The 27816-nt window shown below is 40.9% G+C and overlaps 1 protein-coding gene across 12 annotated transcripts in view; it reads right to left on the bottom strand.

The window, feature by feature from the left end:
- Positions 1-27816, bottom strand: part of LOC125463397 (collagen alpha-1(VII) chain) — a 377348-nt gene that overhangs the window by 313715 nt on the left and 35817 nt on the right. For all 12 annotated transcript variants that reach the window (XM_059654498.1, XM_059654507.1, XM_059654500.1 and 9 more), the window contains exons 3-7: positions 13783-13963; positions 10786-10945; positions 9006-9099; positions 4614-4784; positions 893-1056 (exon numbers count right to left, since the gene is read on the bottom strand). In XM_059654498.1, the coding sequence (XP_059510481.1) occupies positions 893-1056; positions 4614-4784; positions 9006-9099; positions 10786-10945; positions 13783-13963 (770 nt within the window). The remainder of the gene's footprint in view (positions 1-892; positions 1057-4613; positions 4785-9005; positions 9100-10785; positions 10946-13782; positions 13964-27816) is intronic.

Raw genomic sequence — 27816 nt, 5'->3', positions numbered from 1 at the left:
TAGAGTGACATGGTGTGAGGGGAGAACTTAATGACGGAAAAGGAAGACTTGATCACCAATTGGAGAGCCTGTGAGAGCAGCACATCAACTTTTTCAGGAAGGTCCATCATTAAGTGTTAATCCCACACTTGACTGGGCAGCAGCAAACCGTTCAAAGGATTCTGAGGGTGGGCTTTCACCATCCACTGAAAGCTGTTGGTCAATCAGAGGCGTGCAGCTCATTGTTATGCCACAAGGAGATCATGTATGCTGCCAGTAAAACATCCATCTGTGGCCTAGAATCACTAAGGGACACAAGTCACAGGCTAGTAATGATAGGAGGGAGATAGCAGGCTCAGGGCCAAGCGAGAGAGTTGTTTCACAGAAGAGGTGGGGTTGACTCTCAGTGGGGAACAATGCCTCTCCTCCCCTTCTGTTTAGATCAAGGACTTGCTTGGGATGGCAAAAATTCTGTCCGTGGGATGGCACTGGGTAAGATGATATGACACTAAATTAGGATGGCCTGTTGAGTGACTAGGAATGAGGAATTGATCGTTTTTACACCCCTTATCAAAAGCTTCTTGTCCTATGATCAGCCAATTATAGATAAGAGTTGCGGGCAAAAGGTAGGAAAGTGGAATTGAGGATTATCAGGCCAGACATGATTTCATTGAATAGTGGAACAGCCTCAATGGGCTGAACGGTCTATTTCTGCTCCTTTGCCTTATGATCTTATGGGTTACAATTAAAGAAAGAAAAGACACCTGACTGAACACCACTTGCTGCCTTTACGATTTCCAACGTAGAACCACCTCTTAGATCCAGCTGCTTTAAGGTTCCTTTCTGCAGGATCCCTCCCTTCGTACACAGTAACTGTAAAATACAAAGGCTGGATTGGCCCAGCATCACTCACCTGCCTCTCTTCTCCTGGTATCAGTCTTGCAGCAGACGAATATGGGTTGATGACAACTCTGTAGCTCATCACGCCTCCAGTAGCTGGAGTCCAGGACAATCTCATTGAGCTATAACTCAATTCACTAATCACCAAGTCCCGGGGGCCAATGATTTTTTCTGCCACTGGTGAGAATAAGGGACAGCAAGGATTAGATTTATCTATTGCAAGGCAGTGACAGCATTCATTACCATAATGCCGTACTGTCTGTATTCTATTTACTTATGAGATCCCTCGAGAGGTGATATTTATTTCAAATTTCCTTTCAGTTCCTTGCACTCTGATTAACACCTTTAAGAAGGTCTGGAAGAATGTCTGATTAGCAAGCGAATTGCAGTTTATAAGGATAATTACAGAGACAATCCAACATTTTGCAAAATATAATTGTTCTTCAGCTGCTGACAACTGGGAGATTCTGTGCCAAGGAAGGCAACCATTACAGGACATAAAATACAGGATGGAGAGTTAAAGGCTTCAGAAAAGACATTTAATTCCTGACCTAGCCTACATCCCTCACGTACAGTAGAACATCTCATAGGAGCCTTGTGCACCTTTCTGCCTGCCAAAATCTCTTCATCACTGAGACCATCTTTTCCACCTATGTTATGTTGCCTGTCAGTGTCCTACTTAGCTCATCTCTGGCTGAAACACTAATCAGTTTCTTTGTTCCCTCCAAACGTGACTATTCGCTTCTGGCAGGACTCCCATGTCTTACTCTACATAAACCTGAACTCATGCAAAACTCAGCTGCCTACACCAACTAGCTATAAGGCCCATCGCCTGTTTTTGCTAAGATAATTTATATATGGATAGTCCTTTATTGAGTACAGGTGATGGACATGAATTGAGGTTTCAGACACATAAAGAGACAGTTACTGAAACTGCAGTTCTGTTGAGTTAGGAAAGTGTGGGCTTGTAATGTATCACTCCATAGATAACTGGAAGACTGAGTCAAGATTAGGTTCAGTTTCATCCTTCACCAGTTGGCTTCCTGGAGCATAAATGGTCCTCAGTCCAGGAACATCATGAATTAATTTTTTTAATCCATGGACTGCATTTTTGAACAGATAGAAAGGGCTCCCTGTTGTGGTAACAGTGGCACTTGAGGCCAGAATCCAGAATTCTTACTCCCAAACCGTTCTATTTTTTTCAGAGCAGAAATGGAGCAAGGTCTAATTTACACAATCATGGTTCATAGAGGCAACTGCCTCTCATAATGTGTAGATGCCTCAATCACATCTAATTATTGCTGGCAAGATGTCCAAAACAGGTTTGTGCTCTTTAGCTCTGGTACAAGAAGATCCAAACTTACCAGAGATGGAGAGGTACAGTATCCTTTTGGGCAGGTTATATGTATTTTGGGTGCAGTAAGAGCAGGATTATTAAAAAGTAGCTATAAACATATATAAGAAGTGGTTAAACTAATTGGAATTATTCAGCTCATTGGATCTATCAAGGAAAGCTGTCAAAGGGAGCTAACAAGCTGTCACATTTTCTAAACCTCCTGCCCTTTAAATACTTGGAAAAAAAAACTGTTTGCAATGCTAAAATCAATGCTGTCATTTTGCTCAGTCTGCTGACATAAGCTTAAGGGCAACCATTACAGGAACAGTGCTGTACGACTGATTCCAAAACCTTTCACTATCACAATGGACTGCTTGTCAGTTCACAATTAATAAACGTTTTGAAATGGAACTAATATCATGTTTTTTGTTTTACCAATTAGGATACTTTTTTAAAATAGTGAATTGATCAATTGACACTTAGCAGCTTTGTTTAAACTTAGCACAGGTTCCCAAGTCTGTCTACAGTGGTTACTAGATGATTTTGAATGGTATATGTGAAGGCCAAAGGTAGCAGGTGATGGACGTGGGTTGGTGTTAGTTGCCATTAAGTTGTAGTCCAGGCTATAAAGGATCATGAGCTTGGAGAGAGGATCATATGTGGCATGAAATGCAATGGTGGGTGGATGGGGATCATGAAATTCTGGCCCTAGTTCAAATCCTTCCATTATCTACATTTCCATATCTCTGTAATCTTCTCTGGTTCCCCAATCCTCAATGGTATTGGTGCTCTTCTAATTTCAGCCTCTTGCATATTTTCATTTACAACAATTAGCAGACATGCCTTTAGCTGTCTTGCTCATATATCTCTGCGCCTATTTGTCTCTGTTCTTCTATTTCTCACTCTTCACAAAAGCCAGTCCTTCAATATAATCAGTTCTGAGGAATGGTCATTGGACCTGAAACATTAACTCTGACTTATCTCCAAAGATGCTGCCAGATCTGCTGAGCATATCCAACAATTCCTGTTTTTCAGGTTCCACTGTTCTTTCGGTTTTTATTTGGTAATTAACTCACTACCACATCTTTTCCACGCATGCCCACCTTGAAGAAGTCCTGCTCCTGTCTCCAACTGGATTTCCATTCCAATCTTTTCTTGTTCACTGTCAGTAATTTCACTATTGCTCCTGGTGTTTGACAAGGTCTTTGCTAAAACCTGTTTCCACAGCCACATCACATTCCTCAGACACTGCCTCTGGCTCAGACTTACCCCACGTGGATTCCAACTCAAGTTTCATCCTTCATGTTTTGAATCTACCCAGGATCATAGGTATCTCCATCATGTTCAACGGACAGCTGCTCTTGCCGCATCCTGAGATCATTTCCATGTGCCATCATATGCATACTTTCAAACTCTCACTCCAAAAGCATCATTTCATGCTGGCTCAGGGCAGCACTGCTCCCCAGTTCCATTTGATTCTGCAGCTCATTTGACGAGCTAATAAAAAATGTTTTCTTTTCCTTTCCAGAATCAAGGAACACAAGCTGCAACAATCTAGAAATATCTATGGACCTCCAGAACCTTCCTCCCTTCCCCTTCCCTCTGACTGAATCCATCTCCCAACACCACCTCCTGTCATGTATTAACTATCCCTCCTGACCTTCTGCTCTCCAGTGCTGAACATTCTATACTCAGCAAAGCTCTCATTTTTATCCCTCAGCATCTCCACCTTAATAAATTTTGATATTGAACTCTTCTTCCAATGCCTTCGTCACCGACAAGAGTCCTTTTCTCGTCCCACAGACCCCTCTGCCCAACTCAACACTCTCTGTCCATCTGGACCCCTCCCTCTGTCCTTTTACCTACACTTGATCTGTTCCTTGAGAACTGTTGACGTGACATTGATTGCCTCAACTTCTCTGCCCACCCCCCCCCTACCCATTCCAACCTATCGTGCCCTGAACTTCTCAGACTCCATGCTCTCAGATCCAAAACAAAACACAGTTCTTTCAGTTTTATTTAATATAATCAGCTGTCCTAATGATCCTGGAAAGATCCTGGGGGGAAATCTATGCTACATTAACAATGCTTTCTAAATACAAGTAGTTTGTTGAATTATGTGGATGCTAAATATGTTTTTCCAGAGCTAATGAAATACCAGTTCAAATCTCAACCCTGAAGGAAGTGCTTTGTGACAATGAACCTCCACTCACTCAGAACTGGATTGAAACTATCCAAATTCATTTCATCCAGATCTAGCCAAGGCGGGGGATTGAGATCTATCCCAACAACCTCGGGCTGGACAATTCCTGAAGGTGTAAATACAGTGTGTTGACTCACATTGTTGTTCTGTTCTGCTTTGAGAAGCATTTCCACCACATCATTCACAGTTACTTACACGGTGTAGATCTGACTGGCCTCGGAGGCTCTGATGCTGTGAAACAAAGTCTTCTGGAAATTTTGGCCAAAATGGTGCTGAGCAGATGGAAGTCCTCCACAAATAAATAGTGCTCTTCAAACGGATCAGAAGCAATGATCTTCAATTCATTTTTGTCTGCATTTTTTATTCCTTAAAAAGAGATTTTAGAAAAACATATTATGAAGGCACATTCACTCAAGCCTTGATATCTGTTGTATTTTGTGTTCAAGTTCTCAGCTTCATCAAGTTCAAATGTTTTAGATCTCCATGGGGAAAGGAACAGTTTGTGTTTGGAGCACCCGGCACAAGCATTCTGGGTCAGTCAGGCACAGCATGGTGAGTGCAGAGTAAAATACCCCATGCACTAGCCCAATAAACTGCCTCATCTAATGTGCAAGACAAGTCTTCTGTACCAATGACAGCCATCTGTGGCCTCCCTCAGTGAGTTTGTCAATTCCTACCTTTTAGAAACTGGGCTGAGTGTGTTCCCTGGACTCATATTCCCCAAAAAGCCTACAGCCTACAAAGGACACTTAAACCCATCAGTTTGCGCTTGACTAGAACAGAGATTTAGGGTAATCCAGCTCACTGACTCATGCAGTGCCTGAATTTTTTACATTTTTACATTAAAAAGGCAGCTAGGTGCCCCAGCGGGTTGGGGTTTGAACAAAAAGTGTCACTGAATAAAAGAATAACTGCTGCACAATTCCTTCCACTGTAACTTCCTAATCCACTCCTGACACAGAATAACGAAGGATGTAACGTAGGACAAATCAGGAGTAATCTCACATTCTAATCGATGACCTCTGCTAGAACGTTGATGAAGATTGAAACAGAGCAAGATGAAACTACTTACAGTTAAAACCAGAATTTTGGACCGGAAGTGCATGATGTTCTAATAAATTCAATGGGAAATCTTTATTACACACAGTGCAATCAGAACACAGAATTTAGCCATCACAAAGACCAGCTGAGGCAAAAAGCATAGATGCACTTGAGAACAAGTTGGATAAGCATGAGGATGGAAGGAACATGCAGAAGAATATACTGAATGGGTAGAGGTTCATGTTGAGTATAAATGTAGACCAGTTGGACTGAGTGACTTGTTATTTTGCTGTAAGTAGAGATTTTGTGGTAGTTTGAATGCTCGTTAATGATATGCTCACATTCAGGTTGCCTGGCAACACTCATTAATGAAGCTTGAACAAAAGTTTTAACAAGACTGTTCTTCCAGAAAATCATCCAGTTTTGGGAAAGGTCATCAACCTGAAGTGTTAACCATATACCCCTGTCTGCATGTGCCTCCTGCCTTGCTTAGTGTTTTGCAGTATTTAGTTCTGCTTATACCTCACAAAGCAAGGCTGGCCACCTGTGGTGACAAACGCCGATGAATGTCAACTCTTCTAGGAACGGAGATAACAAAAAGAAGATAATTAGCTGCAATCAAAAATTAAAAGCAATTCCCTTTGCAATGACGGCATTGGAACACCACCTGTTTCTGAATCAGCCATCCTGCTTACAGCCATGACTGCAGAATGCTAGTTATAAATCGAAAGTCACTGTGCAGATGCAGGCAACAGGGTGAAATCAGAGGGAAATATCCAGGCTTAGGCTGACAGTTAGCAAGTAACATACATGTCACACAAGTACCAGGGAATGATCATCTTCAACAAGACAGAATCTAAATATTGTACTGTGACACACAATAGCATTATTATCACTGAATTCCCCATTATCAACATCCTGGAATGATAAAAAAAACAGAAACTGAACTTAACCAATGATTTAAATGTGGTGGTTACAGCTGCAGGTCAGATATTAGGAATTTTGCAGTGACTAACTCACCTCCTGACTCTCCAAAACCTGTCCACCTTCTACAAGGTACAAGTCAGGAACGTGATGGAATACTGTCCAATTTCCAGGGAGAGTGAAGCTCCAACAACACTCAAGAAGTTTGACATCATGAAGGACAAAACAATCCACTTAATTGGCATATCATTTACAAACATTCGCTCCCTCTATCACAGATGCACCGTAGCAGCAGTGTATACTATCTACAAGATACACTGCAGAAATTCACCAAAGATCCTCAGACAGCACCTTCCAAAAACATGGCAACCTCTAACTCGAAGGACAAGAACATCAGGTACGTGGGAAGTTGTCCTCTCAGCCTCTCATCATTCTAGTTTAAGACTATTGATTTGGTCCCATTTTCAAACTATGGACTCAAAAGCACTCCAGAGAACTAAGCACATAATCTTCAGTGCTGTCAGTTCTGCGGGAGTGCAGCAGTGTCAGAGGTGCCTTTTTTAATGTGAGGCATTAAAACAAAGCTACGTTTTCCCTCTTGGGTGAAGTCAAAGATGCATAGGCTGCTCTTTCAAACAAGAAAAGTAGGGCCTTCTCTTCAGTGTCCTGACTAAATAGCTGACTCTGAACAAACATCTCTAAAGCAGGTCATCAGATTTTAGGATAATGCTGCAAGTTGAACAACCAAGTTATTTGTATCACAATACTACAAATGGTACTTCATTGTCAGTGTAAAGAGTGTTATTGAGTGCTGAGTGGTGAAAAGACACTAAGGAAATGCAAATACCTTTCTTGTCTTCAGTACAGCCCTATTCCTTGCTTTCCAAGTTCCTCAGCAGTTTAACAATGTGTTCAAAGCAACCACCAGATGGCAGCAAGAGCCTTAATAATTCTCAAATCGCTGACAACCCAAAAAGGCTTTTAAGTGAATGTAGCAAATAACACATGGGAGGCTTCAGGAAAATGAGTGCAATTAAACTGCGATGAAAATATTAACACAAACTATTAATAACTCAGGATTTGGCTTTCAACTACAAAATACTCCAGGAATAACTGCTTCTTTGCTCCATAGAGTGCTGTACCTGAGAAAAATTGGCAAATTCTTTCTGTCACAGGTTGCGGCCATGTGACATGATGCAGCAATTTGTACCAGAATGAGACAATTAGCATCTAAATATATGGCTGCGCTATAAAAATGTCATTGCATATTGCCACCTAACACATAAAATATTCCCTGAAAGTGTGAACATAGCTTGCTAATATCGTATTTTATAAAGAAACAGGCTAATGGTATTTTAAGTTTCACAAATGGGAGATACAGAATACAAGAATAAGGAGGTGATGATAAATTTGTTCAATGAAGCAGTATTTAGACCACAGTTAGAGTTTTGCTTGCTGTTGGCACACTATTATAAAAAGCGCATTGAGCTTTTTCCAAAGTACAAGGATAGATTTCCCAGAATGAAGAATCCTAACTACACACAGCGGTACTAGGATACTCTTTAATCCTTTCAATTCAGAGTAATGAGAAGAAGCCATTCAGCCCTTTGAGTTTTTTGTGCAATTTCAACTAGATTATGATTTATTTCTATCTTAACTCCCATTCACCTGCCATTTACTTCCATGTCCTTAACACCCTTACCCAGTGAAAAGATTTCAGTCTCAGTTTTGAAGTTTTTAAATGACTCCTAGATGGAGAATGAATTCTAATTCGCTCTAACATTTGTGTGAAGGACTGCTTCCTGGCAGAGCCCACATTACGGTCCAGATCTATTTTTGTTTAATTGTTATGTTAATTTGACTTGTTTCTCAAGCAGTGGCAAGCTCCTCAAACAAATTGCTTGATTCACATTTACTGATTAATTTAGTCTTCTTTTCAGTGAAATGACTGCGTTAGCAAGGAATAATAGACAGGATTTTACTGGAGTAGCGAAGGTGCAGAAAAGAGTTAATTGAAGACTTTGAAATTATGATAGGGTGTAAAGGGGATGGCTTTCCTCGAGAAGTCAGTAACAAGGTGTTATCTATTTTCAGCTGTCACTGAGAATGTGACAACAGCTCAGTTCAGAGAAATTTATCTTTGTGGAGAATGGTTGTATCAAGGCATGGTTTTGGCAGAGAACATTATATCTTTGGAGGGGGAGACATAAACATTTGAAGCAGGGGGTGATGCAAGAGCTATGAGAATGGATGCAGCACCCTAAGACTGATGCACACTATGTGGACAACTCAATGTCTCACCAACCATGAATAATCATTTGCAGGGTAGGTACAGTGAAACAAAGACTTCACCTACACAAGACATTGCCTGCACATTATTAGTATTTCATGACGCTTCAGAGGAATTTACAGACAGGACATGTATTCCATCTATATATTTCCTCAACAGAACTGAATGAGTATCCCGGATGGATGGGAGCTGACATTAAGGGGACATTGAGCATTAACAAATGTAACCAGGAAACCTATACACTAACCTATAATCAGTCACTCAACACTTAGTCACGGTAACAAAATCATTGAACATTAATCCGCTGTAGAACCTAGTCACTGTATACTTACCCACTGTAAACACAGTCACTCCTCTGTCGTGGAGTCTTGTGGCTGGCTCCTCGACTGAGTCGGCAGACTTTCCATCCGTGATCAAAACCATTATCTACAAATGTTTAGCACAGTGAGCAACATGAAGGGTCTCAAATAAGTGAGATGCATTTAAACAATTATTGAAAGGCTTTGTTCTGAAAGTTCAGACATAGTAAGAACTGCTGATGCTAGAGTCAGATAACACAGTGTGGAGCTTGAGGTTCACTGCAGGCCAGGCAGCATCAGAGGAGCAGGAAAGTTGACGGAAAGTTCAGTTGTTTTAGGAACTAGATTCCTTGGTTAAATCCAGTCTGGTGCCACTTCTTCTTCTTATGGATTAACCTCACACGTCCTGTTTACATGTCATATCACTGAATCCCTTTGAATGTAGTTACTCATTGCTCCATACCATGTAAATATTGCTCATGGCCTGGTTACATCAGTAGTCTATGAGGGCTATAACTTACCCCATGGCATACTGTCCTTCAGGTAGTAACACTTAAAATATTGTAAGCTACTTTTATTATCATGCATTTTCTGAAGAAGGGTCTAGGCCCGAAACATCAGCTTTCCTGCTCCTCTGATGCTGCTTGGCCTGCTGTGTTCATCCAGCTCCACACTGTGTTATCTCTTTATTATCATGCACCTGGATGATCTTTGGGCCTATCAGGGGAGGAGGGGTTCCTTCAGCTATTTGAGCATATCCTGCCATGTAATTAGATCACAATCACTTTTTGTGTTGAGCCACAGTTAACCAAATAATCATCGATTGTTTCTGTATGGTCAAGCTTGCTGAGGTAGCTTCTGAGGTATGAACCACCTGCTAAAATCAAAGTACTAGCATATCTTCAATCGTCCATCTCTTCCTGTAAAATTCTTTAAAAGAAAAAGGAAATCCCAATTGGAATCAAAAGAGACTGCAGAGCAATTATTCACCAAAACCCACATGATGAGGGAAAGGGAGAAAGTAAAATGACATAGAAAAGCTTACTGGACATTCCTATGGCTGCATAGTTGCTTCCCTAGCAGCTCTGCATACCCAAAGTTTATAGCTAGAAGCACAAATGGGTGGATGTATGGAGTATATTCCCACATTAATTTTAAATTCCAGTAAAGGAAGTGATATTCCAGGTGAGCTCTCCATTTATCCCTCTTCCTGAAAATCCTCCCTATTCAAGTGGATATGAAGACCTGGCATCACAGATCACCACTCAAGGGGGCTTGATCAGTTTACACAAGTTTATTGGGGAGAATCTAATCACGAAATGGGCACTTAGACACCCACTTAAAGAGTCCAGAAGAACGCCTGATATCCAATAGTGAAAAATCAAAGGATCATGCAGCACCAGAGGAAGGCCATTTAGTCCATCATACATGTGCTGGCTCTTTGAAGGAGCAATCCAGTTAGTTGCACTCCTCCTGCCCATCCCACGACGTCCTGTAAATTATTTCCCTTCAAGCATTAATCCAATTCTCTTGTGAACACTGGTCCTGAATCTGCTTCCACTACCTGTTCTGGTATTGTATTCCAGGTGTCACACAGATGTAGGGCTTCCAACCTGAGGATGGAGCAAAGGGCACTATCGGGTCAGAGTGGAGGAAAGGTTGTACTATTGGGCTATAGCTGACTTGAAAATGCCTGGTGGCAGAAATGGAAAGTAATTCACGCTTCAAGATTGACATTCCTCACCTCAGGGGGAATAGAAACTCAAGAATCAAGTTACCAAACCAGAAGATAGTCGTCGTTAGTATTACAAACCTTTGACGTGTTTTCGCTTGTCATTGTAGAGCTGAATTCAGAATGTGCCAGAAAGCTAAGAGCTGCTCCTGTTTTTGTATTTCCCCCTTGAAAAGGAAGGTCTCTGATGGCAACCAAAACCTCCTCAATTGTTCCATAGTCAGTAAGAGCAATTCCTGTTCTAGAAACAAGAGTTCAGTTGATGAAATTGACACCAAAACAAATCATTGGCTTTACAAATTTATGCATCTGAACATTTGTTTCTTTTGAGATACCCAGATTAAGGAATACGATTCATTGAGCAGGATAGTACTAAGACCCACATGTGAAGGAAAGAGTGACAGCTGGGTCCTACAGATTGAAAACAGAAACCTGGGTTTCAAAACTTGTATATAGTTGGAGGGAAGGTTGCTAAGGAGTACAACAAAAAGAATAGAGCAGGAAAATAGTCTTAATTTCAGTAGAATGAGCTTTGGGGGAAGGGAAAAACCTGTAAGAAAGACAACTTGAAGTCTGAGAGCAACAAGAGATTAAAGTTTAAGGCAGCAACAATAAAACTTCCTCAAGTTTTCCACAATGCTAAAATCTATATGGTTTTAACACTCAAACTTGGCACCAGCTATGCAGTATGTCTAATTTTATACAATAGAATACAATATTGCTTGGAGGGCTTAGGTTTGGAAGCACTACAGGAAATGGATTCATGCCAAGTTTTGTGTAAATACTTGGCTTTGATTCTTCAAAATAGGACATTGCAAGTTCACTGTGGGCATTCAGTTATTTCAACAAAGCTTCCAGAAAATTAAATATCTGGTGATAACTGCTTGTTTTGCTATGTACTATTTTTGGAAGTAACTTGTTTGAAGAGGTTTTTTTCATATCTGATTCAGTTGGATAAAAACCTGCTAAGAACAAACTGAGTTGGAGGGAAGACACAGTAGGAAATGCAGATGCTGGAGAATCTGAAATAACACGGTATAGAGCTGGATGAACACAGCAAACCAAGCAGCATCAGAGGAGCAGGAAAGCTGACGTTTCGGATTGAGACCCTTACTCAGAAAATTTCTGAAGAAAGGTCTCAACCTGAAACTTCAGCTTTCCTGCTCCTCTGATGCTGCTTGGCTTGCTGTGTTCATCCAGCTCTATACCGTGTTATCTGAGTTGGAGGGAAACCTGGTAAAAATAAGTTGAGTTGGAGGAAAGCTTGCTACGAACAAGCTGACCAGTTGCCTGCTCCCATTTCCGAAAAGCAAACATTCAGGGTGAAAGCTATTTGTTCTTTTGAAACATTGATTGAAAAAATATTTTATCTTCTAAAAAAGTTGCATCTGCCAGGAATTAGAGAAAAAAGTGTACATGATCAATGATTTAACCACAGATGCCAGAATATCAAAGTAACAGATTTCAGAGCATCCTAAGCATTAGCCTTTGCCTTCAAAAATAAATCGTAGGCCAAAGTGTATTTTTTTTAAAGCCAATCTCAGCAAAATAATATGTTTTATTTTTGTCTCCTCTTTTCTTGAAGAATATGTGCGTGTCTTTTCGGGTTATTTAGACGAATAAGCATATGTACTTCTATATTGCTGACTATGTAGGTTAACCAAATATTACATCTTCATTGAATAAATTTTGTTTTAATAATAAACACATGATTGCGTTTATGACAAAACATGCCTGTGAGATCTTGTTAAAAACCTGACATAAATAAGGCATTTGATTGGCCATCTTGATGATTGAACAAAATTTTATTTTATGTTGCAACCAATGGATTAGAGGGACTGGAGTGACACGGCACTTCTCCAGTCTCTGTTGGTACAATACAAAGAGATCTTTCATTGATTCTACTTGCACCCAGCCCCTCATCCCCACAATCAAACTCGTCACACTTCCCCTGCTGTTTCTCCATTGCCCTGTAACGTTTTTCTTTAAAATATTTATTTGATTTTATTCTGAATGTTACTGTTGAATCAGCATCTGTTGCTCTTCCACATGGTGTATTTCAAATCATAACAACTCGCTCCATAAGAAATGTCCTACTCATCTCACCCTTGGCTCTTTAGTTGACTACTTTAAATCTCTGTCCCAAGTGGTTATCAACCCTTTTGACGGTGGAACCAGTTATTTTATCAAAAACTCATACAGATGTGAACATTCTTACTGAATCTCCCTTTAACTTCATCTTCCCCTAAGGAGAACCATATCATCCTCTCTATTCATATCTTTTCTTTTCCTCTGTGTTATTTAAAACTGTACTACAAGGTAACAACTTCAGCTGAGTTCCTCAAAGATAATTCTTGTGAAAAATATAATGGCCAATTAATCTGAAAATCCAGCAGGTACTTAAAATAATGAGGAGATGAAGAGGGAGGAGCTTTTTGTGTGAAGCAAATGATGGAGTTGTGCAAATTGACCAGCATGTCCTGAAAATTCACAACTTACATGAAACTCTTCATCATCTGAATTTGTTGGCGTTATTAACAACATTATAACACACGATTTTATGTCCAACAGGGTTCAGCTCCATGCTATTTTAAAAATCTGTCCAAAGTAGATTAGGCAGCACATTGCATATACATGTAACACCTTTAACACAACGAAATGTCAGAAACATTATCAGACAAAATGTGATGCCAAACAACATAAGATGTTGCAACAAAAAGAGGTAGTTTATAGGGAATGTGTTAAAGGATGAGAGAGATGGACAGGCAGAAATATTTGATGAGGATATTTTAGAGTTTGGTGCCTTGGTGATTGAAGACACAGATGACAATCATGGGATAATGAAAACTTAGGATTCTTAATAAGTCAGAACTGGAGATATGCAGAGATAATGGATGATTGTATAACTGAGTAACATGAAAGAGGTAGGGTAGGATGGTAAGACCATGGAGAAATTTGGGTCTCAGGTCAAAATTTAAATTTGGTATCTTGTTGGACTGGAAGCTAATGAAGACCCTTGAAGTAACACTGAAGTAATGTGTACAATTCACTGAAGGAAATTGAAATGTTATGATATACCTGGGATTGTCACTGTAAAGTGTGACACCAAACCTGATGCCATCCTTCCCAACTGGAACTTTCTTGAATGATGTTATGATGCCACTGAGGAATTCTCTTACACTTTGGAAGTTGCCCTCTTCCATGCTCCATGATTCATCCACTGTGAACATGATATCAGCTGCTACTGCTGTAAGACACACTGAAACAAAAGATAGAGCCTTGGTTAGCAGCCAATGAATCATAAAAGAAGCTGTTTGGTACATTGGGTCATCATATGGCCCCTTCAACCAGAAGTGCTGAATCTGAGCCGAGTTCAAATCAACAGGCTGAAAATTTCCAGCTCATCTCAAGGTGCTCTGAAAGAAAAATAGAAGGACCTGGGCTGCATCTAGGTTTGCATTAGGGGATCGGTTAGTTCAGTTGTCTGGTTCACAATGCAGAGTAATGCCAACAGCGTCAGTTCAATTCCCACATCAGCTGAGGTTACTATGGAGGATTTTCCTTCTCAACCTCTCCTCTTGCCTGAAGTGTGGTGACCTGCAGGTTAAACCAGCATCAGTTGTCTCCCAGTCTAAAGAGAGAACAGGACTACAGTGACGTTATGCTGTATTAGTGGAGCTTGAAGGAGTTGTCATAAGTTTTTTTGGGGGGGTGTTGGTGTTGTTTTGTAAACCTGGCTGGGCTAAGGGAGTTATGAGTCAAACAGTATGATTCTGTCCCAAGTCTAAATTCCACAAAATGTTTCCTTTGTGTTATCTTTCTATAATATAACAATGAGATAATGTAACATTCAATGAACATTTGGCACCCCTTGGCAAAACACCAAATCCATACCAAGTTATATTTTTGTGCTTATTGTATTAACAGTTCTTATGATACCTCTCAACTGTAATGCCAGTCACCTACTGCCGATCCCATGCAAAACTTGATCTAACCCCACTTTGGAAGATATTTAAGTGTCAGAGCCCCCTTAATATCATTGAGATGAGAGTGCAAAGATGGGAGCGGGGAAGGGGTGGGAAATAAGGCGTGGAAGTGTGGGTAGCGTGGCGGTGTGAAGGACTGAACTGGAGTACAGGATGATATGAACATCCCTGCTGAGAAAACAAGTAAATGTAAAACACAATTCCACGTAAAGATGTGTTGTTGTTCAGTTTGGTAGGAGGAATAAGATGTATGTTTTAAATTATGTTTGCAGTACTAGGTTGTTGTCACTAGATGGCACTGGAAAGCCTTGTAAATGGAGTTCTAGTTATAGTTTGTCTTCAGAGATGAGCACAAACTCTTCCTGGGCAGGCATTACTCACAGGGCTCAATCTTAGGGTCTTTTGGCTGTGCCTGTGTTACAAAGAAGTTTTGAGAAGGGTTTTTCAGCATGAGGCCCAGCAAGTTCTCTCATCATATCTTACCCAATGCAAACGGTACGTACCCCACCCTAAAGTATCTTACAGGTCCAATCCTGACCCCCACTCAGCAAGTAACCCAGAATTCACCAGCATCTCATGCACCAGTGCCGTGTCCAGAAGTTCGATATGTATCTGGTCAAGCAGCATTGGCCCAATGCTGCACTGCGTGGCTGTGCAGACACAGCAGAGGGAGATCAGTTCCCTGCTTTGCAGGCAATGAGCTGGAGGTCCTGCTGGACTGGGACCATACGCAAGCAGGACTTCCTCTTTTCCCTAGACCAGAAGTGGAGGCCATGATGCTAGACTAGGTCAGAATGATCCAAGGTTACCCCTCAGGGCAGTGCGGTCTTGGCATCTGGAGGAATTCCCAGTGCTGTAGGAAGAAGGTCACTGCCTCTCTCCATTCCATCAGTGTAACTGGCATCATCTTCTTTCCAATACCTCACACTCACTCTGTCTCTGCTATTGAACCCCCTCCCACCAATGCACATGTTTTACCATTCTCACCATTTCCTGCAACATGTCCCATCACTTGCTGTCAACCACCTTAACCCCAACAGCACCAACCCTGCAAGCCTTCAGTGCTGCCTACTCACTCACTCGATACACCTCCCGCTTACACCAAATGTAATAGCAGTGCCACCATTTTCATCTTCTCTCATATCTGCTTCTCTTTGATTCCAGCAGGAAAGTAGCCCCCAGTAGGGAGCAAGAATCAAGATGAGTTTGGGGTATCGACATTTGCTCACCACTTGTGATGATAGAACTCTGATCCTGGCCATCCTGAGTAGCTGTCACATCATCTTCACTCTCCTGAACCAGTACCAGAGTCTCTCCCTGGCTTACTATGCCAAGGCTCCCTAAACGAATACTGACCCCTTTGACTTGATCCAGGCCTGCTGACAACAATGACAAGCTTCCCTCCTTTGTCAGCACTAAATGGGAAGGGAGGACGGAGATAATGTGAGCCAGAAATCGCTGGCTGAGGGGGCAGAGCGCAAAAAGGCAAGGCAGGGATTCTGTGGGCACTCAATCGGCTCAGACTGAGTGCTAATGCAACGAGCCTGGTCTAGTCCATGATTGGGTGCATGTCCCTAAGCACACAGAGTCATTGCTGCAGCATCATGATAATAGTTGCTGCAGCTCAAGGAGCAACACTAAAGTGCAGAAGCATCCCATACATGGATCAGAGAGGTTCAAAGCTGTCATGTATCTGATACCAATGGATATTGAATATTGGGTGTGTGTGGCCAGTGGCCATGATACATGTCCTGAAATGATGGTGCCTGGTGTCTAGCTTGCAGCTCATTCAGAGTAAGTAGTGGAGCTGAAGTTGCTAGGCACCTGCTCTGGGTTCCATGTCACGTTTTCTCAACATCCAGCTTGTTTAGTCCATTCGATAAAATAGGAAGCTAATTATCAATGAGGTGAGTTGGACTGCCAACAATGCAGTTAACAATCAATATTCCCCTTTAACTAGCAACTCATTACTGCCTAGCAAGAAACTCACAATGCCACTTATGAAAAATGTATAAGTTGGCACATGTTGCTCCTGACATTAAAATAGGCCCAGCAGGACTTCTTGTCTGATTTTGCTATACACCTCACCATGGTCCACATAGTTTAGAACCCTATAAGATTCCAACTACAGGTTCCACAAGTAACCCAATACAGCAAGCTTCATCATTCAGTAATGTAACAATGATCAGATAATCTCCTTTAATGATGTCAATTGATCTACTTGTCCCCACCAAAATGGAGAGACCCATAAGCAGTCATTCATTGACAGCTTAAGGTCTCAGTTAGAGTGGGAGGGGTCACTTTCTGGGACGGGAAGATTGCACCATAGATTGGATGCGAACATTTGGGACAGAACAGATAAACAAACTCAGAATGCTGGAGAAAGTCACCACTTGTGGAGAGAGAAATTGAATTAACATTTTGAGTCCAGTCTGACTCTTCTTCAGAATGAATAAACATATTCCCATCCAATGGCAAAGGCTGTTGGTTGACAGCACAGCTCCAAAATAACTTGTACTTCACAAAATGTTAAGCGACAATATGCATCCAAACCCCCATGTTCCTGTTGTCCCTGATTTTCGTTACTTAGTACAGCCAAAGATTTCTGACCCACTATGAAGTGGAAGCAAATATGCTTAATTCACTTTTCCCTTTTGGTCAGATGCCTGACAAATGCCAAGCCAAATATTGCAATTACTACCAAATGACAGGTGTGTATGCTAACTGTCCAGATAAATCACCTTCCTGAGGCATCAGTCATGTCAATGTTTAGTTCTTTTGTTTTGGTGATGATTGCTCTTCAAAGCATAGTTATTAACAATTCCTTGATTTGAGGAGTCTATGGGTGCAGGCTCTCTAAAATTCAATATTAAAGTATGGTACCTCAGGGTTTCCTTGATGGATCAATGACATTGTTGTTTGGAGACGGTAAAGATAATCATTCTGGGTACTGCTCCCAATTGGAGTTTTGGGATGTCATTGCGACACCAAGATAGGTAAGTTCTGAAGAGGAGATAGAGAATCTGCAAAGGGATATAGATAGGTTCAGCGACTCTGCAAACCATTTGGCAAAAGGAACAGAATAATGGAAAATGTGAATTTTTCCACTTTATCAGGATAAATAGAAATATGATAGACTATTTAAAGGAGAGAGTTTGCACACTTCAATGGTGCAGAGGGAATGGTTGTCCTGGTTTATCAATCACAAAGTGTCAATATGCAGATACAGTAAGCAATTAAGAAGGCAAATTAATTCTGGTGTTTATTACAAAGGAAACGTACTTTAAACGAGGTAAGATTTGCTACAGTTGTACACAGCTTTGGTGAGAATGCTTTCTGGAATTTCTGCTTACAGTTCAGTTCTACTTACTTAACAAAAAGATGTAATTGCCTTAGAAGAAAGTCGGAGAAGGTTCACTCAAAACATTCCTACGGTGAGGGACTTATAAAGAATGTTTGCCTCTATCCATCATAATACAAAAGAATGAGAAATGCTATAATTGAAACATAAGATTGCAAGGGATATTGGTACAATATATGCCAGGACAATGTTTCCTTTCTTAGGGGACACAGCTTAAAAATAGGAAGTCTCCCTTTTAAACTGGAGATGATGATTTGTTTCTCTCAGAGAGTCATTAGTAGAATTCTCTTCACCAGAAAGCACGATAGACTGGGTGATTGAATTTGTTCAGTGCTGAGTTAGATGGATTTTTGATAAACAAGGACATCAAGACAATAGGGGGGGCAGAAAAGAAAGTGAAACTGGACCACAAGAAGTTCAGCTATCAGTGAGGTTTACTAAATTGTTTCCTAGGAAGTCAGGACTGACATATGAAGAGAGATTGAGTCACTTAAAATTACACATAGTGGAGTTTAAAAGAATGAGGGGTAATCCCATAGAAACCTATAAAACTCTAACAGGATTAGACAGATTGGATGCAAGAAGGATGCTCTCAATGGCAAGGGAGTGCAGAATATGTGGTCATGGTATAAAGAGAAAGGGCAAACCTTTTAGGACTGGGGTGAGGAGAAATTTCTTGAATCAGAGAGTGACGAGCCAGTGGAATTGACCATCACAGATCATGACTGAAGTCAAAACATTAAGCATTTTTAAGAAAGGGCGGGTAGATAACTCTTTTGGCTAAAGGGATCAAGGATTGGCGGGGGGAGATTGGATTAGGGTATAGAGCTTGGTGATCAACTATTATCATATTAGTTGGTTGGAGCAGGTTCGAGGCATCGAAGAGCCTACTCCTGCACCAATCTTCAATGCCTCTATATTTCTATCGGCTATGATCCAATTGAATGGCAAAGCACATTTGAGAGGCCAAACTACCTACTCCTGGTTGCAAGTCATATGCTCCTATGTCTTGAGACTATGAAAGGTGCCGTGTGTACATATGTTCTATCTTGTAAATTCTGTGACTTACATTTGCTGAAAATGATCCAATAAAGTCCTGGCAACTGAGCATATTGGACATGAGAGTTGCAGTCATTTAAAGCAGATGTTAGCTCTAATTTCCAACATGTGGGAGCATGAGATGCTGAGTGAGAAATTGGACAATGACTAGCCTGTAAAAAGCAAGAATCATAAATTTCACTCAACTAATGGCTTTAACACTTGTAAACCAAATTGAAGTGGTTTTTCTTTCACTAGATCTTCCTTTCAGTGAATGCTGAGTTTGGCGAGGGTTCACCATTAGATCCAGATGGGCTTATTTGATGTTGATTCCAGGAACAGAAGATATTTCCACTTTGGCCACCAACTGTTAGGAAGACGCACTCCCACATGTTTTTTAGTACAACAAGATACACAATTAAGAAGAAAAATCAACCTCATATCTCAGTCAAAAGACAGCAACTCTGATTGGGCAGTACTCTGTCGGCACTGCACTGGTAATATCAGCCTCAATTTTTCACACAGGTACTTGAAGTGGGGTTTGCATGCGCAACATCCTAACTGTGGGACAGCAGTGTTATCCATTGAGCCAAAACTGACGCTTTTCTTACAATGTCAACCAAAACTCCCTGTGCTTTGCCTTAGCCTCAGAAGAGCAGCTACTGCTGCACCAGTAAGATACTTCCATACTCCCAGACCCACTACCCGTTCGCTTAAGTGTAATGTCCAGGTTTATTAATGGATATTGAGTTGTGAGAACCATTGTCCTATGGATATTTGGAACTAGAAAAGCATAAGTGAGAGGTTTTTTTTAAAATTTATTGTAATAGTGTTAAGTAGGTGATAATGAATCATCTACTCTTTTGATTTCTGTTGATGCCGATTATCCCACTGAACTTAATTTAAAGAGATTAAAAGTAAACGCAGATTTTAGAGAAGTGTGAGACTTTACATAGATGTTAAACAGGCAGCTGCGTTCCTATTTTACTATATCTCTCAAAGTCAAAGATATATGCTGGGATTCGACCTCTTCATTTTGTGCACACCATACCCAGGTGATGAAGTCCTTAATGTGACAGGGCTTTAAAGGCAGAGAATATGGTGAAATAACATGCCTCACTTTGAAGGAGATAACATACACAAACAAAAAAAAACAAGAACATATACCGTCTACAGGGAGGGAATGTGAAAGCAACTTGGAAAAATGTCCTGTTTCAAAATGAGAGATATGAAGAGAACTCAAATTGCAACAGCACCATGTTTTCAATATGACAGGTCTATGTGTCTGTAGCACATTGGACAATTCTTCAACATTACTGGACTGAGAGCAATCATAACCTTCTCTGATAAGCTCAAGGATGAGAATTAAAAAATGTAATTTCCGAAATACGAGAAGCTACACGTTGGTGCTTTCCTAAAACTTCAGAATATTTTAAATAGGTAAAAAAACACTCTAACTCAACCACACATGCAGATGAGAGCAAATAATATCTTTCGAAACTCTCGCCACATTTGCTATTCTTGACATGTCTTGAAAGGCCCCACAGGCTTTTTATCTGGTGATGTGTTTCACCATTTCACAAATCCTATATTGAGATTGCTCAAAAGAATCTTTTTCTATTCAATTCATGGGAAATTAGCATTGCTGGCTAATTCAGCATCCCCAATTGCTCAGCAGGCAGTTGAGAGTCAATCGCATTGTTGTGGGTCTGGAGTTACACTTGGCTGGACCAGGTAGGGACTACAGGTTTCCTTCCTTAAGGAACATTTGTGATTGTTATGTACAGTTTCATGTAATAATCTATACAATAATTGACAGTAGTTATATAGTCCCTGTTAGGCTAGTTTAAATTCCAGATTTTAACTAAATTCAAACTTTACCATCCGCCATATCCCTAGAAGATGTGATTGGGATTCTGGATTGCTTCTCCAGTCACTACCCCACCACCTCCCCTGGGGCTTTGACACAACAGATAGAAAGGCTCAACTGGTGATATTAATGCAAAAGGCAACATAGTTTTATCAAGTAATTTGTACAGTAATGCCCTCATTACTTAAATATAGTGCCATTGCAATTAACAGATCAATGAAAGATATAAACAAAAATGACCTATTCAACCTACCCAGTTTACTCTTAGATATAGCTTTCAGCATCGGAAATAAACCATTCTGTACAACTCCAATACCAACAAAATGCTGCTTACATTCTGCACATAACGTCAGTAACAATGAGCCAAGAATTGTAGCATTGCATTACATTGCAGGCCTTGGGTTTAGAGGTGGTGTTGAGAAAATTAAGAGGTGATCTAACTGAAACCTTCTAGAGGGGCTCGACAGGGGGTTGGTGCTGAGATATTGCTTCCCCTGTTTGGGAATCACACAGGCACGGTCTCAGGAGAAGGGGCTGATAATTTAGGATTGAGACAAGGAGAAATTCCTTCACTCAGAGCATTGTGAATCTTTGTGATTTTCTTTGTCAGAACATTGTGGATGTACCATCATTGAATTAATATAAAGCCCAGAGCGACATTGTTTTGTTATCTCAGGAAATTGAAGGATATGATGGAGTTTCTTCAGTTCCGGCCTTCACCGTGTTTGGTGGCTGTGCTTTCAGCTGCCTACTTCTAAATTCTGAATTTCCTCCTTAACCATCACCGTCTGACTTCACTCTCTTCTTGCATTTCAATCCCAAATACCTCTTTGACCATGCTCTTGGCCTTCTATTTGAACATCTCCTTATGTGACGCAGTGCTAAATCTCATTTGACGATGTTCCTGTGAAGCACTTTGGAATATTTTATTGAGCTATATAAATGCAGGTTGCTGTTGTTTCCAGGCTTTAAATGTTGTATATTAGTGCTAAGGGCTAACGTTTTCAAAGAAACTTTCAGCTGTTCATGAAATCTACTTGCTCCACAGTGAGACTACAAAGAAAGAAACTATTAAAATAGGAAAACATTCCTACCGAAACCTCCGGCACTAACCTTTCATTTCTCACATTCAATGGCTTGTGTTGAGTAAGAGGACTGTCAGAAATGTTGAACATCAATCTGTTTTTCTGAATTTTTTTGAATTTTGAACGGCAGTTCAAGGTCTTAGCAGTGCTATCTGAAGTTTGGTCAAAGGGATAGACTTTAAACTGCAACTTAAAAGGCAGGCAAGATCTTAATAAAGTTCCCTCTAAGGTATTTCTATTCTTTGCTAAACAGGCCCAGTTTGACAAACCACGCCTTTCAATTCACCTTCATGTTAGACTTGCAATTCATGCCTACAAAACACTTTCTAAAGCTCAGTCAGTTCATTTCAAACTTACACAGATTTTTATATAAAGTAAACTCAGCACAGCAACATCGATCAGATAGTTAACAATGAGGTACCTCAGTAACACAGCTTGAAAGCTCTGTGCCTTGTCTGCTGACACTGAAGGGAAAAAAAAAGTCTTTTAACGTCTACTGAAGTCGAAGTTCAAAAATGTACCTAAAACAAGATTTGAAGAAAAGTATCAAGCATTTCCACAAAAAGCATTCGTGACACGTGAGGATTAAGTGCTTGAATTTACAGATGCACTTGGTCCAGTTCTGATAGATGAGCCTGTCAACATGTGGAACAGTTTATCAATTTGGATAGTGTTCAGAAAAAGACTTACCAGGATGTTGCTGGGAATGGAAGGTTGAGTTATAAATACAGGCTAGATAGGTTGGATCTTTTTCCACTGGAATATAGGCGGTTAAGAGGGGGCCTTGTAGAAGCTTGTAAAATCATGAGTGTATGGATAAAGTGAATAGCAAGAGTCTTTTCAAAGCTGGGGGCATATTTTAAATGGAGGAGGAGAAAGATTTAACTCTTTTTAGACAGAGTGCTACATATGGAATGAGCTTCCAGAGGAAATGATGGATGCAGATACAGTTACAACATTTAAAAGAATGTGCATGAAAAGGAAAGGTTTGGAGGGATATGGGCTAAATGCAGGCAGGTGGGACTAGTTTGGTTTGGGAACATGGTCCATGCAGACTAGTCGGACCGAAGGGTCTGTTTCCATGCTTAATGAGCATGAAAACACCACCTCCTGAAAATTCTCCTCAAAGTCACTTGCTTTGACTGAAGCAGTTTGAATTGCTCCAACTTGAGCAGTTGGAGCTGACTTGGGAACTTCTCATTTGCTCATTTGCCATTGGATTAAAGCCCAGAAACTTCCTTTCGGAGTTATGGGGAAAAAGTAGGAAAGTAAAATTCAGGATTATCAGATCAGCCATTATCTAATCGAGGGGCAGAGTGGATTTGATGGGCTGAATGGCCTACTTCTGCACCTTCGTTTTATGGTCTTATGTGGGTGCATGAAGTACAACCCTTCCAGGAGCCAGCCCACCACTACCTTCTCAGGCAAAATTAAGGAAATGAATGCTGAAGTTGTCAACAACCCACATCCATTGAAAAGAAAGGAAGTTAGTTCTGACTTTGCCCAGCTGGTGAGAAGCTATCCATTTTACAGTCCATCTGATTTGAAGTCAATAGAATATGAAATAGGGCAGGTTGTTAAACAGACAGTTGATCTGATCCTGTCAGTTTTAAGCAAATTACATACCCCAGCTGTGACATAATCTGCTTTCATAATATCTTCCCTGCTTGAACAGGGACACAGGAGTTCTGAACAAAATTGAAACAAATTGCAATATATTTCAGAGAAAGAAAATAGCTTAGTCATGAATCATGGTCTAAGCAAGCTGTTCCATGAATCCAGAGGACAGGCTTTAATTTAGAAAATCAAAAACTCAGAACTTAAGAAAACATTAAATTAATCTCCCACTTCTTTTCATCATAGCTTCTGCACAACAGGTGTTAGGTATTTAAATAGCAGAGTTAGGCAAAGGATTTTAGGACATGCTTTATGATACAGTGGTAGTGTCTCTAATTCTTGAAGGCCTGGATTCAAATCTCATCTGCTCCAAAGGTGTGAAAGAACATCTCTGAACATTTAATCTGAAAATATCTAGACAAAGGATGTTTGACATTGCTAGTCATTCATTTACTGGAACAGAGGTCACCCTGTATTCCATAACTATTTATTTACATTTCATTGTTCAATACAAACTCCAAACTGCTTTTGGACTTCCTGGTTTGCACCCTTACTGGGGGAGAAAAAACAGCACTTTTTTTATTAATAAAATGAACCAAATTACAAATGGCAAAAGCTGAAACTTACCACTACAAGGGAGAACCAAGAGAGGACAAATTGTCCATTCCCTCTGCACCAGATGCCCACAGATTATGTCTGAAAACCTGCCCTTCTGTGCTTTTTTTACTCTGGTGAAAGACAGCATTTTTAATTTTTTTACCGAAAAAGAAATTCACTACTCAATTTACAAATCACAAGTTAAAACTGCCCAACTAGGCATTCCTAAAGGAGCCATCATTTCCATTACAGGGGGGTTCTGCTATAACGCATGTTCCAGCAATGTGAATTGGCTACAACACAACTGACAAATAGGGGAATGTTATTTCTAAAACACAAACTTGTGTTGGCTGTGACACAATTCCATCAGTGTGCAGAGGAGTAGACGTCAACATCACATGATTGTTTTGCAGACTTTATCCTGAGCATGTGCAATGTTAGCACCAAAAGAGACTCCATGCTGGCATCGTGATCATCGCACTGTGAGAGGTACAGTACTCTGTTTATTTTGCCAATGCTGCATGTGTTACCCACAAAAATGCAAGGACAAAGTGACAAGAATGTTAGCAAGAATCGTCCTGATGACCGGATGGTGAACATTTTAGAACATTTTCATGTTTTGGAAGATGTATTTAGACAGTACCGCAGAAAAAAAAAATTGGATTTCAAGATTCTTCTCATCCTAGATGACATGCCAAGCCATCCTCCCACCATTGGTGAGCTTTTGGAAACATCAAAGTGCTATTTCTACCCCAAAACATAACCTCTCTCTGTCAACACATGGACCAGGGTGCAATAGCAGCTTTTAAAGCTTATTATTTAAGGTGCACATTTAAGAGGCTGAGTGTAGCCACTGAGGGGGATAAGGACAGTGTTCTTCAATTTTAGGAGAGCTTTAACATCAAGAATGCAATTGCCATTATCATGGAGGCCTGCGGTGATGTCAGTAAGGACTGCTTGCATCAGTTTGGCGGAAGCTTCTCCAAGATTTTTTTTCAAGATTTTAAAAATTTTGATCTGTCCAAGGAGTTCCCAAGAATTAAAAAAAACATTGTGTTGCTCTTGCAAAGCAAATTGGATTTGAAGAAGTGGAGAGTGAGGATGTTGAAGAGCTGTTTGAGTCCCACGGTGAAGACCTCTCTACAGCTGATCTGCAACAACTTATCGCTGAGGGGGAAATTGGAGCTGGAGATGGAGAGGATGAAGTCCAGGATGTAGCACCACAAGAGCTTTCCACTTCTGTTTTGTCTTCTATCTTGAGGGAAATTGAGAAGCAGTTGCAGCTCTTAGAAGACAATGATTAAATTGCAGAACACAGCAGAGTGGCACTTCATGGAATAAAATCTTATTTCTGACCCTATGAGCAGCTTCTTCATGAAAGAATAAAAATGGCAAAGCAGTAAAGACTGGATGTCTTTTTTAAGCCAACCCCCAAGAAACAGTCAGAAGACAATGAACCACAACCATCCACTTCTGGATTAACTATTTTTTGCCCTAACCCTGCAGCCACAACTACACCTGAAGGTGTTAATGAAGATGATGACCCTCAGCCCCTGCATTAACAACACAGCAATCTCAAAACATCCTTCCCCATCAAGTCATCTTGATTTTTTTTCAAGCTATGGTGTTAAATTTACTTTTATTTCACTATTAGATATGAATTAAATGTTTTTTCAAATTGTGCTATCCTTTGTGTTAGACTTTTGAGTGATTTTTGAGCAGTTTTGAGTGATTTTTTTCGGTGGTCTGCCTCTCCCCTTGCTTTTCCCATAGCCTCCTTATTTCTATAGTGCAATTTTCTATAATGTGACGTAAGTGCAACTATTGTGTTATATATAGCAGAACCCCCTGTACTGTAACTATGAAAATCCAACTTTACATTAATGTTCACTCTGCTATTCTTGACTTTATATTCCTCTCTCAAATATGTGGAGATACACGCATGATTTCAGACATTCCACCTTGCTCCTAAAACCCCCTAAACTATTCAGACTATGTTAACAAGGAGCATTTCTGAATCTGAGCATTAGTTCAGTGAACGAGCAGGCCAGGCAGCATCAGAGGATCAGGAAAGCTGACGTTTCGGGTCTGGACCCTTCTTCAGAAATGGGGGACGGGAAGGGGGCTCTGAAATAAACAGAGAGAGGTGGAGGCAATGAAAGAAGATGGATAGTGGAGCAGATAAATGGAGAGAAGACGGACAGGTCAAAGAGGCAGGGATGAAGCCAGTACAGGTGAGTATAGGTAGGAAGTTGGGATGGGGGTTGGTCAGCGAGGAGGGAGTGGTGGATAGGTGGGAGAGAAGAAGGACAGGTCAAGGAGGAGGGGACAAGAGGGACTGGTCTTGGGATGAGGTTGGGGGTGGGGAGATCTTGAAGCTTATGCCACAATGATGCCACCTGAAGGCTGGAGGAACAGCACCTCATACTCCACCTGGGAACCCTGCAGCCTAATGGTCTCAATATCGACTTTACAAGCTTCAAAATCTACCCACCCCGACATCATCCCAAGGCCAGACCCTCTCATCCCCGCCTCCTTGACCTGTCTGTCTTCCCTTCCACCTACCTGTCCCTCTCTGCTCACTGATCAACACTCATCCCAACTCCCTACCTACACTCACTTTTACTGGCTTCATCCCGCCTCCTTGACCTGTCCGTCTTCTCTCCACCTATCTGCTCCTCTATCCACCTTCGATCATCGCCTCCCCCTCTCTCTATTTATTTCAGATCCCTTCCACTCCCCTCCCCCATTTTCTGAAGAAGGGTCCAGACCCGAAACATCAGCTTTCCTGCTCCTCTGATGCTGCCTGGCCCGCTGTGTTCATCCAGCTCCACACCTTGTTATCTCAGACTCCAGCATCGGCAGTTGCTACTGTCTCATTAGTCCAGCGAAGTTGATTTCGGTGCTCACATTGTGTCCCACTTTTATTTGGTCCTCACTTGATTACCACTTTCAGTTTAGTTTCTAAGGGTCATCTGCCTCCTTGCTTCCTGCAGTAAGAGAAAATCTCATCTCATCTCATCTCCTTTGCAACTAATCATGTTGAAGAGTCCTGCATTTACTAAAATTGTGCTAATGACCACACCAGCTGATGAGCTGTGAATTTATACAGCTCATTTAGTTCCCTTTCAGTGTTTCAAATGGTCCAATTTTAAAGTATCCAACAGCAAAGCTTTAGCTTTAAACAAGTTCAAGTTAGTTTATTATACAACAAGGCTGAAAGTTACTAATGTTCCCATTATTAGATTAAATACGAACAGAAAGACTAAGGGAACATGCAAAGGGGTCTGGGCCCGAAACGTCAGCTTTTGTGCTCCTAAGATGCTGCTTGGCCTGCTGTGTTCATCCAGCTTCACACCTTGTTAGACAAAAAAATGTGTCACTTGTTGTTCTCGACCTGTTACTGCTTGCAGATTGTTAAGGAGGTTGAAAACTTAGAGCTAGTCTGAATTCAGCAGCTGCAATGAGATCTGTGGTTAAACGGTTTCAGGTTTCTCCCACAGGTGAAGTGAGTAAGACAGGTTCTGGAGGGTGAGAAGGTTCCTTTAATTTGCTTTT

The sequence above is a fragment of the Stegostoma tigrinum genome, chromosome 25, assembly GCF_030684315.1.
Source record: "Stegostoma tigrinum isolate sSteTig4 chromosome 25, sSteTig4.hap1, whole genome shotgun sequence".
In the NCBI taxonomy this organism is placed as follows: Eukaryota; Metazoa; Chordata; class Chondrichthyes; order Orectolobiformes; family Stegostomatidae; genus Stegostoma; species Stegostoma tigrinum.
This window is presented reverse-complemented; position numbering and strand designations above follow the sequence as displayed.